The sequence below is a fragment of the Dermacentor silvarum genome, chromosome 10, assembly GCF_013339745.2.
Source record: "Dermacentor silvarum isolate Dsil-2018 chromosome 10, BIME_Dsil_1.4, whole genome shotgun sequence".
Lineage (NCBI taxonomy): Eukaryota > Metazoa > Arthropoda > Arachnida > Ixodida > Ixodidae > Dermacentor > Dermacentor silvarum.
In genome coordinates this window covers 61141090-61157050 of record NC_051163.1, presented here as the reverse complement: position 1 = coordinate 61157050, position 15961 = coordinate 61141090, and the positions used below count along the sequence as shown (strand labels likewise).

Below are 15961 nucleotides of genomic sequence, written 5' to 3'. Positions count from 1 at the left end.
TGTGTCATCGCACGATTCCACGGACGATTCTTATTGGGAAAATGGTGTATGTAGAGCAGTGAAGAATGGTAAAGTATGAAACGTGAAGTATGAAGGTCGATTCCTTTCATATCTAGTGCAAACACGTGATCTGCTTCGGTACCATGACTTAAGTGCAACTGTCATACGCTCGGACAACGCTGGTTACGGCCGCAACAGCGTTCTCCCACTCACATGAGGCACATACCCAGTGGATGAATATTGTAGTAGGCAAGTTGAACAAGAGAATAAAAATGAAAAATCAAAGAGGACATGGAATGTAAAGTTGTTTTTAAGTAAGACTTTCAAGTAAATCAACTAAAGCTATCAATTATAATGACCTTGTATGCCACATTTTCACCTACGCATGAATACAGTTAATGCCTCTATACCCTCTCTGTCTTTGTGGAATGTACACATCCCGAAAGACTGGCCAAGAGTGGGCACAAATCCAGTGGCACATTCCGAATGCTTAAATCATGGATTATCAAGGTAATTGAAGAATCTGTTGAGCATAATACGCATTTTCATTAAGAGTTGTGTGTGGTTCAGCAATACATATGAGCCTACTTTATAAGTTCAGGTTTTACATATGAATTTAATGTTTTTATTACCCAAAAAAGAGGTGTGCATAGTCGCACTACATTGTCGGTCAGCATACGTGACTAGCAATTGGTGCATACACCAGCCTTGTGTGCATGTCCACAAATATATCCGCTGAGATATTTACCGATCCAATAGCCTCCAGCAGCCAATCGAAATCCAAGAGGGTAGGTGACGAAAGCTTCTCCATAATACGAATTAGTTGTCTCTTTCACATACGACTTTCCTCTATGTCAGAGAGCAGGCCTGAACCTTGTTGCTTGCACAGGCTTGCCATATAACAGGGATAGGTTTGGTGAGAATGCCTTGGAGTAGCAAGCTGACACTCTCATTAGCATGGGGAGCTCTGCTCTGTTTGGGTTGCTTACGCTGCCTGTGACATGAAGAGAGTTGGGCTACATCCTTTGTGGTTGCCCTGACTACAGTGTGAAGACAAGATCTTGACCACGCTGAACACTTTAGAATTGTGTCATTCAAAGAAATTAATTCTGGTACCCTGGTATGGAGTGTTGTCAGCACAGAGAGCTTTGAATGTGTTACTGCTCTTCTTAATGACATTTAGATTCTGTAACAGGCTAGAAGAGTTGTGCACTTTTACTGGCAAGTTTTCTTTTTTTCTTTTCGTAATCTTGTCTCTCATGTTTCGCTATCACCATCCCCTTACCCCAATACTGAGTGGCCAGCTGCACCATATATTGGCAAACCTCCTTGTCTTCCCTCAAACCTGCCTCTCTCTTTATTGCTTAGAATGTGCCATTTTAATTTACGCAGACTCTGTCGCTGTGCATCGCCGCCCTGGCCGACCACGGTCTCTTCAAGACAAGCACATGGGAAAGCGTCTGCGGCGGTGTCTCGTGTGCGGCTACACCACAGTTTACCACTCTAGCATGCAGAATCACCAAAGAATACACACGGGCGAGCGCCCGCACAAGTGTGACTACTGTGGCAAGGCCTTCATGCAGAAGGGCAACCTGGTCGCGCACCTACGGATCCACACTGGCGAGAGACCTTTCCTGTGCCACCTCTGCCCTATGGCCTTCACGCAGAAGATAAACCTTGTTAGCCACGTGCGAACGCACACGGGCGAGAAGCCGTTTCAGTGTCGCTTTTGCCTGATGGTGTTTGCACACAAACTGCTGCTGGAGAATCATGAATTGACACACACGTCGCGTGCCGTCGATGCTGCGGTGTCAAGTGCAGGGTCTTTGCCACACCACTCAACAGGTTAGGGCTAGTAAAGCAGTGGGCTGGCACAATTCTGAACGCACTCCCTCAGGCTCATTAACTCATTTCTCAGGTGTGAATGATAGTGAGTGACAATGAGCATGAGTGGATGTGATCAGTGCATGTGATCAGTGGCTGGTTTCATTATGACAGTGGCATGGCTGAGAGATCTAATGACATAGGACGAAAAGAATGAAAAATTAATAGAGTGCTTGCAAAATATTACTCCAGGTTCCTTTATGTAATTAGCACTCAGAATACCATAACCTACTATTATAGAATACTATTATATAATAGGAATGTGCAGGTCCATTGTTATAAAGCATTCTGCCTTTCCCACCCCAATTTGCAGCTTGTGACTTTTGTCTTTCAAGATGAATCGCAAGAGATTACAACTCGAACTATTCTCATCGGCCATGTGGTCGTGGTGGTTGGCTAGTGGGCTTGGTTGAACACTGTATGACTTTTGAAGCGAAGCTTCAAAAGTGATAGTGTTCAACCAAGCCCACTAGCCTCTTGAAGCGAAGCTTCAAAAGCTTTTTGCCTTTTGAAGCGAAGCCCACAAGCCCCAAGCCCACTTTTGAAGCTTCAAAAGTGATGCAGTGTTCCAGTGATACAGTGTGCCAGTACCGTGATACAGGCTAGTAGGCTTGGTTGAACACTGTATCACTTTTGAAGCAAAGCTTTCTTTGCTTCTTTCATTCACTTTGCGGCTGCTGGCTGCAGCCTTGCAGGGTGGGCTGTTCCCAGAGATGCTGCAAATCGAAGTGGCTGAGGACAACCAGGGGTATTAGATGTGAGTTTTAACACAAACTAAATTGGGCTGGAGAACGTACCAGGTGTGAAGGAAACCATAGAGTAATTAATGTGGCATTAATTACACGAGGAAACTCTGGCGCTGATATTGTTAAGCCACCATGGGAACGATGGGGAGTACATGGATTTATCTGATCTTCATGCTTGTGGATTCAGACGTTCTTGTGGCTTTGTTTTTTTACCATTTAGTATCTGCCTTCATTTTCCTAAATTTCAAAGCCACCTATAGTTTTCTAAATGCAGAAGACTCTGCGATCACGCTTAATCGCTACTGATTGCAGTGGTTCAGCCCATCGAGGTGGCCAAATCGAAATGTTGTAAGCGTTTCAATGCGCTGGCTTGCGCGTGGTAAATTCATAAGGGTGTTCTACGCCGCTTATCGATGCATGTGTCAGTGGTGTAATGGTTTCAATATCGGACTTCTGCGCTAGAGGTCCTCTGTCTGAATCGTGCCGTCTGTCAATTTTATTAACGATTATCTAATTATTTATAACGCAGTACTTTGTTGAAAATGACGAGTTTACAAAGTCGCAGAGCCGTTTGAAGCCAGAAGGACAAAGTTTATGCAAATCTATGCACTGACCATCATTCCAATGCTGCTTGAAGCGCCCCGCTTGCAGCTCCCATAGACACTAGCGCCCTCTAGTGATTATCGTATGAAACTCTATGGAGGAGACAGACGTTCGGAAAAAATGCCGAGCGGAGCAGGAACATCCTCGACAAATGGCAAAACATGGTTGGAACTCGAGCACAAGCGTGCTCGTAAACACAAAGTGGTGCAACGTCGAATAGAACCAATCAACTCTGAGGAGTGCAATGAACATCATGCCCACAGAAACATGAAATGGGGAAATGTCGACGAACAGTGAAGAATGACTTGGAGCACGAGTGCACTCTTGCTCAAAAATGCAAAGCCCGGTGGCATCTATACACAGTGATGAAACAGCAGCGAAACAGGACCGTTTAATTTACGGTTGCGAACAAGTACTTTGAGAAATTTTTCGTGCAGGGTGAGTTCGGGTTCGATGTGTTTGATAAGAAACGCCCGTGTCCCGTGCATTGGGGTTACGTTAAAGATCCCCTGGTGGTTTAAATTAATCCGGAGTCCCCCACCACGGCGTGCCTCATAATCAAATTGTGATTTTGGTGTGTGAAACCCCAGAATTCATTTATTCAATGTATTTGATAGACTGTGGTTTGTGTTGGACACGTCTGACCGTGATGGTGCAGCAGAAGTTTACGTCGAGTGAGGTTCTTTCAGGTGAAAATGTGTAACTTTGTCAAGTGGTCTGTACTCGCTAATTGTTCGTTAAACAAGAATGGTGTTCTTTCCCAACACCAATGAACGCTTACCTTAAATTGATTCCCTAGTGCAGAAGTTCTCAAACATCTTGGCCGTGGGGAATGCCACTTGCCTTCTCAGAGTGCCGCAGAAATCCCCCCCTCCTCCCTACTTCTTTTTCCAACCATCTACTTGTCCATGGCCTCACGATTGACTGTTGCGATGGAACAACTGAATGTCCGAAGTGCGGATAGGGTGGTTCTAATTGTTAAGTACCAACTCTAATCTAAAGATCCACTGAAGGGGGTATGGGGTTTCATTTGTTTTGGCCACTCGTGGAACCCTAAAATGCTGTTTTCGGGACCCCTGGGTTCCCCAGAAGCCAGTTTGGGAATGTCTGCCCTTGTGCATGGGATCCACATAATTTTAATTTCATTTATTTGATTAACATTTCTTATTTATATATTGATTAATGTTCCACAGATATGCATTTAGAACCTTGTGATTCATGAGAGCCACTTGTTCCTTATAAACCTTCCAGTGCATGGATGCATTAATTTTTGTTTTCTTATGTTGTTGTCCTTGTAGGAATGTATCAGAAAGTGCATTGATCTGTTATTGCTGTTCACTATTTATCTTTTTAATTTTCTATTTCTTGAAGTGAAAAATTTGGCAGTATCTTCTATTCAGTGCCATATAAGAAAAAAAAAATGTGGCCTTTTCTTTATATTTATGCTGCAGGTTCATTTTCACAGCCGTCAAAATGTACTAATTATGGGCCAATAAAACAGCTTTGACTTTGTTAAAAGGTTGAAATGAGTACTTGTGTAAGCAACAATCGCCAAATGCCTACCAATTAAATGCTGCATGCCCAAACGATCAGGAATGTTCATACACATTTTCAAGGCCAGTGTATTTGTTTCATAAACCTTGCATAAATAATGTGAACACTATAGTATAAATTAGGCCATAGCGTCTCATACTAAGCTTTCTAGCATGAAATGACCGCGCGTGTAAGCTTACATTCGAAACTGCGCCGTAACGAAGATGGTGAATGCGAGCAGTGTCACCAAATCACTATATATTTGAACATTCTTTTTATAGTATTCAGTGCATATGACTAATTTTGCAAGCCTTCTCTGGTTTTTCTTACTTGGAACTGAATTTCTACTGTTGCACTCTCTCTCCTGATCAATAATATCCAATAAACATTTGACTAAGAATGTTTCCACCGTGGACAAGTACTATATAGATATGCAGCGAAGGGAAGAGGACAGTGGTAGTGACTGACGCTACCAGATAGCAGGCACAAACTAGAAAGCAAACGCAAGCTAATAAAATTCTACAGCTGATGAAATTTAAGAGAAATATGAGCACGAATTGAACAAGAAAAATTTCAGGATGCATATACACAGTGCAACTAGTTTGTATTGGAAGCAACTTTGTAAGCAGTATTAATTTACAAAAGCTAATATAGGACTTAATTTAGAAGTGTTTTTTTTTTTTTTTTAATGACTGGACAACTGTAAAAAGACCTGTTTCACTTCAGTTCTTTCGTGGTGTTTCTTTTTCTTTTCTTTTTCTGCTAATATCTGCTTATGTAGCCTAGATCTGTCTTTTTTTTTTTTTTTTCTCCTTTTTTTTTTCGGTCAAGCATGTGCCTCCCCCGAAAAACAGTTCCTGGCTACGCCACTGCCTCTCGCTCATTGCTCATACTACTCATGCAGTAAAGTTAGGAAACCGAACCGCGATTTCTCACGCACGAAGTTACTGTACGGGCGTGCTAAGCCTGGAGAAAGATTAGCGGCTACTGAATCGATCGGTACCACTGGAGAAAATATCGGGGACGAGGGCCGCGACACGACTACAAGATGAGTACCTCAGCTCCTTGCTTGCTTGCTTTCTGCCTGCCTACGCCGCACCAAAACTCGATCGGCTCGGAAGCCAGAATGGAAACTGAACTCTACGCGTGCCGTGTCTCGCGCGCATTTGTGGGCCGACCGCTCTCGCCGAATGCAAACGCATCAGTGAAGGAATCACACAAAGCAACATTGCCGACGCATGTAGAGCGATTTATGCCACTTAGTTAGCTCTATGCAGCATAACGACAACACGTGTCATGGTTTTTCCAACGCGGCTTCTCAGGCAGTGCTCTTACGGAACAAGTGTTCGTACTCTTCTGCGCATTATTTGTTTTTGAAACACCCGCGCTTTACGTCACATGCCTGCATTCGATCACGTGAATTTCGACTTGGCCGTGCGCTTTGCTATATTGTTTTTGCTTCAATGCTTCTCCTCTCTTCACTTTAATTCGACGCTTAAAAATTATTTTCGCTTTTCCTGATTTCTGCCGAGGGAAGCATGGGGAAGCTCCATCGTGATTAGCAGCACCAAGAACGAGTTTAGAGTTTATTCAGTTTGCGCGTTCGCGCACAGTCGTTTGACAGATGCGCAGTCCCGAGTTATAGTGTATACCCGAGTCCCTTGCCGAGCATAGATATATATTTTTTTAATTTCTCTACTTTGCCGAGTCCCTTCGTATCAGTCCTCGCGCGCGGATGCGTCGTCTTGCCGACAGTCAAGCTGTGTTCACCGAGAAGCTGCCCATCGTGGATCGCGTCGAAGACTTCTCAGGCTGCCGACGTAAGTTACACGGGCCACTTTAGATCGCGATCGAGTGAGATTCGGATTTAATTTCTCGATCGCGATTGACTCCTTTCCTCAGCCTGTACAATCGCGATTGAGAAATTATACCGGTGTCACACGGGACACTTTCGATCGCGATCGAGGCAGATCGGGATCGAATTTCCCCATCGCGATTGGCTCCTTTGCCCAGGCTGAGGAAGGGAGCCAATAACGATACAAAATTCGATCCTGGCCGGGCCCAATCGCGATTGAAAGTGCTCCGTGTGACACCGGTATTAGATCCGGATCAGGCCCTATCGCAATCGAAAATGCCCCGTGTGACACGTACCGGTATACTACCCAAACAAATACCGACCCAAAGAAATGCGTGGATAGGGAAGACGCAGCCGGCAACTACACAAAAAAAAAAAAAAAAAAAAAAAAAAAAAACGCACTATCGTGAGTTAGCACGACAGTGGTCTGACGGTTGGATAAGGACAGGGGTCCTTGACCTTATCCAACCGTCAGACTGTCAGCAACTGCAAAATATAAAATCGTCCTCCTAAGCGCCAAATGCCGGGGCAAGTCCAACGTGCCATCATTTCACAGCATGCGGAGGCCTTTCCTTAGACTTCCCGTCGCAAGACGCAGTGCACCGACTACTCATTTGTCGCCGTTAAGGCAGTCATTCCACTTGCCTATCAAAAGAACACGGGCATTATCAGGGCTGTTCCAAAGTGGCATTCAGACCAAGAGCTTCTAGAGTACTCGGCTCCCCAAGGGGTTGTGCATACGCACCGCCTCATGATGCACTTAAGGGTCAGCAACGACGAAATGCCCACCAGCGCGACAGACAGAGTTGTTCTGACTTTCCAGCTGAACAGTGAACAACTTGCTGTGGTGAATCTGGGATTTAGAAGGCACGAGGTGAGTGAATTCTTTGAGCCCCCACTGATGTACATGCTTCAAATGCGAAAGGATGAGACATGGGACGAAGTTTGTTGTCAGAAGTGGATGTCAGAAGTGCGTGAGAATGACATCGAAAAATGCCAGCCAGAAACTCCTCCGAAATGCCCGAACTGTGCAGAAGGCCACATGGTTTTGTTGAAAGGTTGCAGTCTCTAAAGCTGTCTCTAAGCATGCGAGATCTTTTGTGGAAGGGTCAAAGAATCGGCAGGAGCTACTACCGACAGCCACAAGGATGGATGAACAGACCTGCATGAATACGAATGACGCTACAGAAACAAAGAATGACACTGAGATAAAGAAGGAACACTAGTTCAGATCCTCAAGTGGACAAATTGACTTAGGCAAGCAAGAAGCCAACTGCCAAGATTAAGCTAGACGAGCTAAGAAATAATGCGCCCCTCGTATGCATCTTTAGGCACCGAACAGAAAATTGACAGCTAGCAGGTGCATATGGCCATCTCGACTCCTCCCACAGGCAAGGCGCCAGCGTTTTTGTCATCCAAGCGAAGATCTCTGGGAGCTACATTAATGCTGCTATTCACAACTTCGAGAGCGCTCATTAGTGGCGTGCATTCAAGCCTGTCCCTAGAAGCACCGCATTCTATCTTAGCCTTCGCACATACAGAGACGTGTGCTTTTCGCTTAAAATTGCAGAAAAATGATTTTGCCGTACTGCTATATTCTTAATGAAAGTTTGTTGAAAGAGTGCATTTTATGGTCAGGATCATTCAATGTAACACTTGGCAAGTTAATTGCTTTGTTCTTAAAAAATAAAAATTATGTAGATCCAATGCACACATTGGAATCATTGTGGAATGGCATTTCTGGAGTTCGAATGATTCTAGAATCGCTCTACATTTTCAAACACCCGGAATGGAGTTGGAAAGGAATGGTTGGAAGTCAGTGGAATGGTTGGAAGTTGGAAGTTATCCTGGAGCACTAAATGGTGATTATAAGTGAGACTGCTAAACCAGTAAATTTGCCAATTAGTGTAAACGGGACTTGTCCAATTTATTGCGTTTCAAAGTTTTTACTCAATAATGACTCTTTCAGCATCTACCTATACGTGACTACGTCTGCAGTGGTAGTTTTAAACAACGCAGTATTCTACACATTCTGCACTTTTGAGGACCCAGAAACAATTTTCCGTTGCAAGGTTGAAGTGCATGTAAAGTCAGCAGCTCTTGGCTGTCAAGAATGATTCAATTTAGTGAGAGCATGCCTGTTCTACAACACAAGGATGTAGGCCATACATCCTCGTGTTGCAACACAAGGATGTAGGTTGCAACCTGTTCCAAGTCCACGATGAATTGGAACATGCGCCATGTTTTCTGCCTGCAGTCGAATATCCGTAAGGCGTGATAACAGGGAATTAGAGAGGTATGTTGGAACTAATGGTGCCTGCTAATATGCCAATAAATGCGAAATAAAAAAGATTGTCCTGCAATACATATAAATGCAATTTCCTTTTATACAAAATCAAATGCTATATGCAGTTTATGCAGTTAATCAAATGCTATAAATTTACCGATTTCATTCCTTCATCTTAGGTGTAAAGGAAACTGGTGCATGCTCATGTGCTTGCGCGCGGCGCACCTGTGATACACAATGTGACACACGCGTCGATCACCTTAAAAAGTACTTGGCGTTGGCATGACGGATGTATACGTGTGATTGTGGCCTAATGGTTTGCTTTAAAATCCGAAGTTGCCTATTCTATGGGGAAGCTAGCTGCTGTGAAGGTGGCGCTAGCATAAACTCGGTCACATGTTGGCAGCTGTAAAAAGCGGCCGTTCTGGGAGGGTTGCCACGTGTTGCCCGCTCCTGTGGAACACGAGCTGCCAGAGCGCTGTTCCTTCCGCCTAGCAGGAGTAACTTTGCATGCTGCATCATGCCAACATGTCGCATCCACTTATATAACACTTTTCGAGGAGTTCAAGTGCAACACCAAATCTGCTATCGCTGTCAGTGCTGTTGAAACTGCCAAATTTCTATGGCTGCATTTCAGGCACTGTCAAGCCCCAGCCACACTGGAGGAAAACGCACGGGGCATGCCGCCGTCGGTAAAACATTGCAACGGCAGTGCTGCCACACTGACTGGCGATTTGCCGCCATGGCAGTCATGTGAAACCATGCAAATCTTGCCTCCTCTTTCTTACTCTGCATGTAGGTGTGAGATGTTGTATGCTTTTTGCTTCGTCTGCTGAAAGATCGGCACTGTGTTTACATTCTTTGTCCTTCGTTCTTAACGCGAGTCATACCAGATGATGATAACAGTGTCGTTGCCACTGTGTTCACAGTCATGTTGATGTGCTCCTTTTTGATGCAACAGCGTCGACGCCACGTTCAAAATACAATGAGAATGCAGTACTGTGTGTCGCCTCCGTGTCCTTGTATTCAGGTTCCGTCTTGTCGTACAGAATCGTATATGGCGTACTGTCTACAAAAGCTTTCCGTCAGGAGGTCCCAGTTTCGACTCATCACTGTAAAAACAATCGCAAACCATGACAATCAAAGCAAGTGCGAATGAGAGCTGTTGCAAGCAGAAGATAGTGCAAAACGAGTCATCTAGGTGACAACTAATGGATCATGGCAGAAGACTGGTTTTGCTTGCATGGATTCAATACCCCTCATGCTCCCGAAAAGAACTATAACCACAGCAGTTATGCAAGATGCACTGAAGACACATACCACAACCATTTGAGGATCTATACAAATGGCTCGGTGAACAGACAAACTATAGTAGCATGACAAGAGCTTTTTATATACCCAATACCAGCAAAGAATAGGCTGAATGCCTGAAGTGTTTTGTATCATCCTCACAAACAGAAATCATTGCAATTAGCACAGCACTGCATGGACTCCCTTATCTGCACAGACAATATCTCCGTGGTGGTAATCACTGACTTCAAGGCTGCTGTGCAATGCCTTCAAAAGCCCGTGGACAACATAATGTTTCTCACTCTTATAAAACCAAAGTGACTCCTACAGGCTGGAAAAAAAACGGTCACATTTCAATGGGTGCCATCGCATCTTGGAATAGCAGCAATGAGTGGGTCGACAGTGTTGCTAGTCCTGCGCATTCTTATCAGCTGACATCACAACTCCACTTGACGGCCCTGGAGAGCTCTGATGCGTGGTTCACGGCCATTGTGTGTTTCCATCACTGGGCCTCTTGGCAGAGAAGCCTGCATTGGTTACAAGAGGTATCAACAACTTCATCATCATCATCAACGACTTGGAGAGTTCTACATTGTTTTCAACAACAGTGCTCGCACACTCTCCTGCCCTCCGTATGGCACCTTCCGTCCTCAAACTGTATTGAATGCCACATTAAAGCCGACAAGTTGCATGTGCTGTTGGAGTGCACGAAATACGGCAACGAGATAACTATGAACGAATGGTTTCATCGCTTAGGGTTACCGCTTCAGGACACCAAGGGTGCTCTTTTCTGACGAGGCAATGTTAATTGGTGCACTGCGAATCAGTGAATACTCCCGGATATCGTGAAATCGGCTGGACTTCTAGGCGTGCTGTGATTTTCTGTGACTATCATGTGACTGTGCCAGATTAGTGTTCAGCTTGAGTTCTTAACCGCCTTCCCCTTTTTCTCTTGTTATCATGCTCTTAAGGTGTACCTGCCTCTGCTTGTAAGCTGGCTGTACCTTGTTCTTTGTATATATATATATATATATATATATATATATATATATATATATATATATAGAAATCAATCTCTCTCTCTCTTTCCTTGACAGATGCTGACTGTTTGTGACAGCAACATCAACCTTCATTGTTGCGTGCCTGATTTTGCACTGCGCACTGACAGTGCTGACTCGAAGATAGTGTACTACGATATCTTCAACCGTCACTATCAACCGAATGATGATTACCAATGTCAGTGAAGTTTGTTCGAGCTCATGTGATGTACAGCACAGTCTTTCTAACAACATAACTAAATAGTCCAGTGAAGGTTGACTGTACATAATTCACTGCAGTGAATGCCATTTTTCCTTGTAAAGTAGTTTTGAACCAGTTCTGCCATAGTCTGATAAAGTGTTTGGTAGGATTCGCGGGTGTTTTTTAGAGAACAGAAGTGAGGAGTCTCCATGAAAAATGTGTTCTTGCAGCCCTTATGTTAAATGCATAGCACTTAAGTGCACCGCAAGAAAGCTCACTTTCTTTGCAAATGTTTCATTTCACACACTTGCGCCGAGTTATGAACTTGTGCTGTCCTATCATGCAAATTGAATGCGATGTAGCTGCATGTGCATGCACTGTATGCTGCTGTAGCTTACCACAGGCTGTCTCAATATCCCAGATTCATTGGATAAATGAGAGACAGCGCAAGACTGCACATGAAGTTGAATGCAATGATGCCTTTACACCAGTGATATTTCCTTGTCACTGAATTAATTGTCCTGCTTCACTGGAGCTTAAATCCTTGAGATCCTTCAAATGCTTACAAGAGAGGAGCAAGCAGTAACACCTGAGACACAGCACAACATTTGCCTACAATTCTGCTTCAGGTTGTGAAGCACACAACAGGGGTCTTGTGCATTTGTGATACACACACACACAAGATCACGCATTAATTCTAGAGTACCACTGAGTAGCTACTCGTAAAGTCCCTGAATATGCTTGCTTTAAAGCATGTACAGGAACTTAAACTGCACTTGGCTTCCAGTATGTCTTGCAAATTCTAGAACAGCTTCCACGTTTGAACAGCTGTACACTTCCATGGAAAGCAAGGGCATAGCGCTCTGCAGAACCCTCAGGCCTTAAGTGTTCTTTTCATAAAAGCATCAGTATTCTGGCAAGCAGTAATGGTGGCATGACTTTTTTTTTTAGATTTCGTTATTAAAAATAGCTACTTTTATGAGCTTTTCGTGATGCTGCTACTGATACTTCAAAAGCGAAATTTTATATGGATGCTCTAACTACTCAGTGGGGTTGTAACTACCCTACCGCGTAGTTACAAGGTGTTTTACGTGGTCCGAAACTTTGTTGCAGTTGGCCTTTAAAAGGTTAACAAAGTATTATAATATCCAGCGGTGTATGTGCCACCCATCTTTATTGCAATTCGCTTCTGCTGAAATTTGTGTGCTTCACAGCTCTCATCTTTTGCAGATGCCAGAGCCATTTTCACAGGCCAGCACAAGGAAGACAACTTCAAGGGAGCAAATTCAACGTCTACAGAAAGAACTTTATATATCTTGGTTGTGCAGATAAACTAGCCTAGCGTCTCCAATGCTTTGCACTTACTCCTACGGTTTGAGTTCAAATTTGTGCCAAGACTGTGCTGCGTCACCTGTGACCGACTGCGATTGTGTGCCTGTGCTCCTTTCTTTCTTTATCACTACTTTCCTGTCACTTTACCTCCCCCTCCCCTCTCTCCCCAGCGTAGGGTAGCAAACCGGATCTTCCCATCTGGTTAACCTCTCTGCCTTTCCCCTTTCTTCTGTCTCTTGTGCCAAGACGTTGAAATTTGCACCTGGGCCCGGTCTGTGAATTTAGGTGCAGACATCGTGCTGGTGAAAAAAATTTCTTGAGTATACTTGCAATTGGCATAGAAAAACTCTTCATGCATAGAATTGCCATCTTGCAGTCTGCCATAGACCAGCTGGTAGTTTATACTGCACCTTAGAGGTGAGGCTTGTGGCCTCCACTGATTGGTTGTACCACACACAATTGAGAACTTTGATGAAGAGCACACACACTTCGAAGTGTTAAACAACAAAGTAGTTCACCACACTTGAGGCATTATAGTACTTTTGCTCTTAACATGCTATGGAACATGGCCAGTGCGGGATATGCGGCATAACTATAACACATTTTTGTTGGATTCCTTCTTTCTCATTCTTTGCAGGCAGATATTTGGACCTGTTGGTAAGGCGTAATTCACTGTGCAGTGTGAAAAACATGGGGCGAACAACAAAAGGGGGTCAACAAACAGCATTGTGACATAGGGCAAACAGGCAGAGGTTGGGAGGGGAGCCTGTGTCATCCCCACAACTTATTTGTCATGTGTCTTCCATGCTGTGCAGTGAATTATTCTTTCCAGCACATCTAAAGTGGTCGTGGCTAGCTTTGTGAACACAACTTGCCACATTCTGTCAACTTACGGCACAACTCTGTCCTTATTTCTAAGTTTATGTAAGTTCTATAGTTCTAACTAAATTCACATGATGGATGCAATTTCTCGCCTTGATGTGGATGAGTATGTGGCACTGAATTCCACTGTCAGTAGTGTGTCTATGAAGCCCATAAGTACAGTGAAATTTGGCGTCATTGAGCTACAGTCGCAATTGGTCAGTAAAATGAATTGGTATTTGGCCTATCGTGTGAATCTCGCATATATTTTTTTGTTTTTGACACCACTGTACTTGCTCTGGCGGCTCTTGTTTGGGATGTTTTTGATAATGAGGTCTACAGGAGCTGGTAACATTCTATGATGCCACATTGTAACAGGCGATGGTAGCTAATTCATGAGAAAGCTCAGGAAGAGGTGTGTCAATCTTGAGTAAGATATGTTCTCTGCTGCATGTATGTGTAGTGATATCTAGCCAAAAATGTTCCATCACCGCTCAACCTAACAACTAAGTAACGTCGATTCAATGTCTTTATTACGTGATTCAATGTCTTTATTACAATTGATGTACAGCTTCTTCAAGCACAGCATGTGCTCTCGTCGAAGTTTCAGCTCGTTCTTTGTTATTAGAACTTGAACTCTGTTAGCTAGCAGATGCGTGCTTGCCAGCCTGTGAACATAAAATTTGGTAAAAATTGTGCTCTTTGGCCATCTCTAGACCTTGCGCCATAAAACGCCATGTATCATTGTCAGAAAATTGGTAGAAATCTCACACATGCACATGAAAGGGCTAGATGGGGCAATAGCACATACCTTCTTCTTTAATATTGCCCTATGCACAAACCTTTTGTGGAGTATACTTGCAATTCATTAACGATTACTATATTTCCTTAAATGCAGCACACACGAAAACATGCAACCACAAAAAACGGCTAAACAGCACTCTATTTTTAGATCAGTTACTTTTTCAGCTACTTTGCTGTTGCCGATTTTGCCTGCTTCGGGAACTTGTCTAGATAAACTGGCTTGATGCAGGTACCCTTCTGGTGTCCTTCCAGCAACCACAGTCTTCCAAGCAAATGGTTGAATACTAACCAGGAAAAAATCTTCACTAACAGAATTGATTAACTGAAAATATTTCAGTGTTAAGGGGGATAATTTACTTTTTCTGATACCTTGACAAAACATTTGTAAAATCATGGAACGAGCCCAAATTCAATAAACTTGCTGAAAGTTCGGCAGAGCTGGCAAGCATACAAATGGAAGGAGTGCAAACCGTGCTTTCCACGGAGTGTAGTTCTTGCACTAAATTGCATTGTCCATCTTGCAGGTGTCGCCAGATGGCAGCACAGTGCCCAAGAGCATGTAAACGACTTGTCTGTCAGACAAGTGGGGCAATATTTCCCGCTCGCGGAAAATAGTGGGGGCGACCTGTGCCCCCCTGAAAATGTGGACATCGAGCTGCACATTTGCAGCTACTGCAGCAAGTCCTTCGCAACGCGGGGCAACCTGAATGCTCACCTCCGCATACACACTGGCGAGAGGCCGTTTCAGTGCCACTTGTGTCCCAAGGCCTTCACACAGAAAGCAACCCTTGTGCACCACGTGCGGACGCACACGGGGGAGAGACCGTACCAGTGTCGCTTTTGTCCCATGGCCTTCGCACGCAAGTTGCCGTGCAGGTACCACGAACTCCGCAGGCACCCAAAAGGGGCCGGTGTTCCCTGAAGGGCTTTCCACATAACGGTGACATTTACCGGTGACGAGCATTGCAAGAAATCTTCGTGCAAGAGATGTTCTTGCCTGTCTTCTGTTGCTATGACTTCGTCAATATTAGCTGAAGAAAAGGCCAATGTTCGCAGATTTTTAAAGGGACACTAAAGAGCAATGGCTAAATCAGTTTAGACTCCTTCAAAACTTTATTTTTGTCAATGTCGTGGTAAGCGTTTGTCTCTCTTAGAATACAGTGTACTCCATCTCTGCCAATAAAGATTTAACTAGGCTAGAGCAGACACCATCAAAATCTATGATGTCATGGCAAACTTCAAAGTGACGGCACCACCCGCCTATTATTTTTGCATGTCTTCTGGCACAACAAGGCTCATCTCTTGATATCAGTGGCTTCTCTGATATTGGAGAAAGGTGACTTACTAATACAGATCAACCTAATTTTTCTTTATTGGCCATTTAAGAACCGAAATTAAGCTACTTCAGCAATATTCTGAGGGCCAGAAAAATGTACGCGTCGCTAGTCACATGGGGAGCTTGCATAAAACTACGTGAGAGCCAATGTGGATTACTGATAGCTGGGTGAAAAACAGTGCTTTAATCCT

At 44.0% G+C, this 15961-nt stretch overlaps 1 protein-coding gene across 1 annotated transcript; it reads left to right on the top strand.

Annotated features, from left to right (window-relative positions):
• Positions 1–497: 497 nt before the first annotated feature.
• On the top strand, positions 498–15705 carry LOC119465784 (zinc finger protein 211-like). Its single transcript, XM_049657920.1, has 5 exons — positions 498–510; positions 1393–1679; positions 6441–6586; positions 12668–12756; positions 14959–15705. Exons 1-5 carry the CDS (start codon positions 498–500, stop codon positions 15354–15356), a joined length of 933 nt encoding a protein of 310 aa, XP_049513877.1. The 3' UTR covers positions 15357–15705.
• The last annotated feature ends 256 nt before the right edge of the window (positions 15706–15961 follow it).

Excerpts from the sequence above, each read along its gene's own strand:
- LOC119465784 (XM_049657920.1), top strand. Across the intron at positions 6,587-12,667 it reads AGACTTCTCAGGCTGCCGAC|ATGCCAGAGCCATTTTCACA; the intron begins GTAAGTTACACG and ends CATCTTTTGCAG. Across the intron at positions 12,757-14,958 it reads AAAGAACTTTATATATCTTG|GTGTCGCCAGATGGCAGCAC; the intron begins GTTGTGCAGATA and ends TCCATCTTGCAG.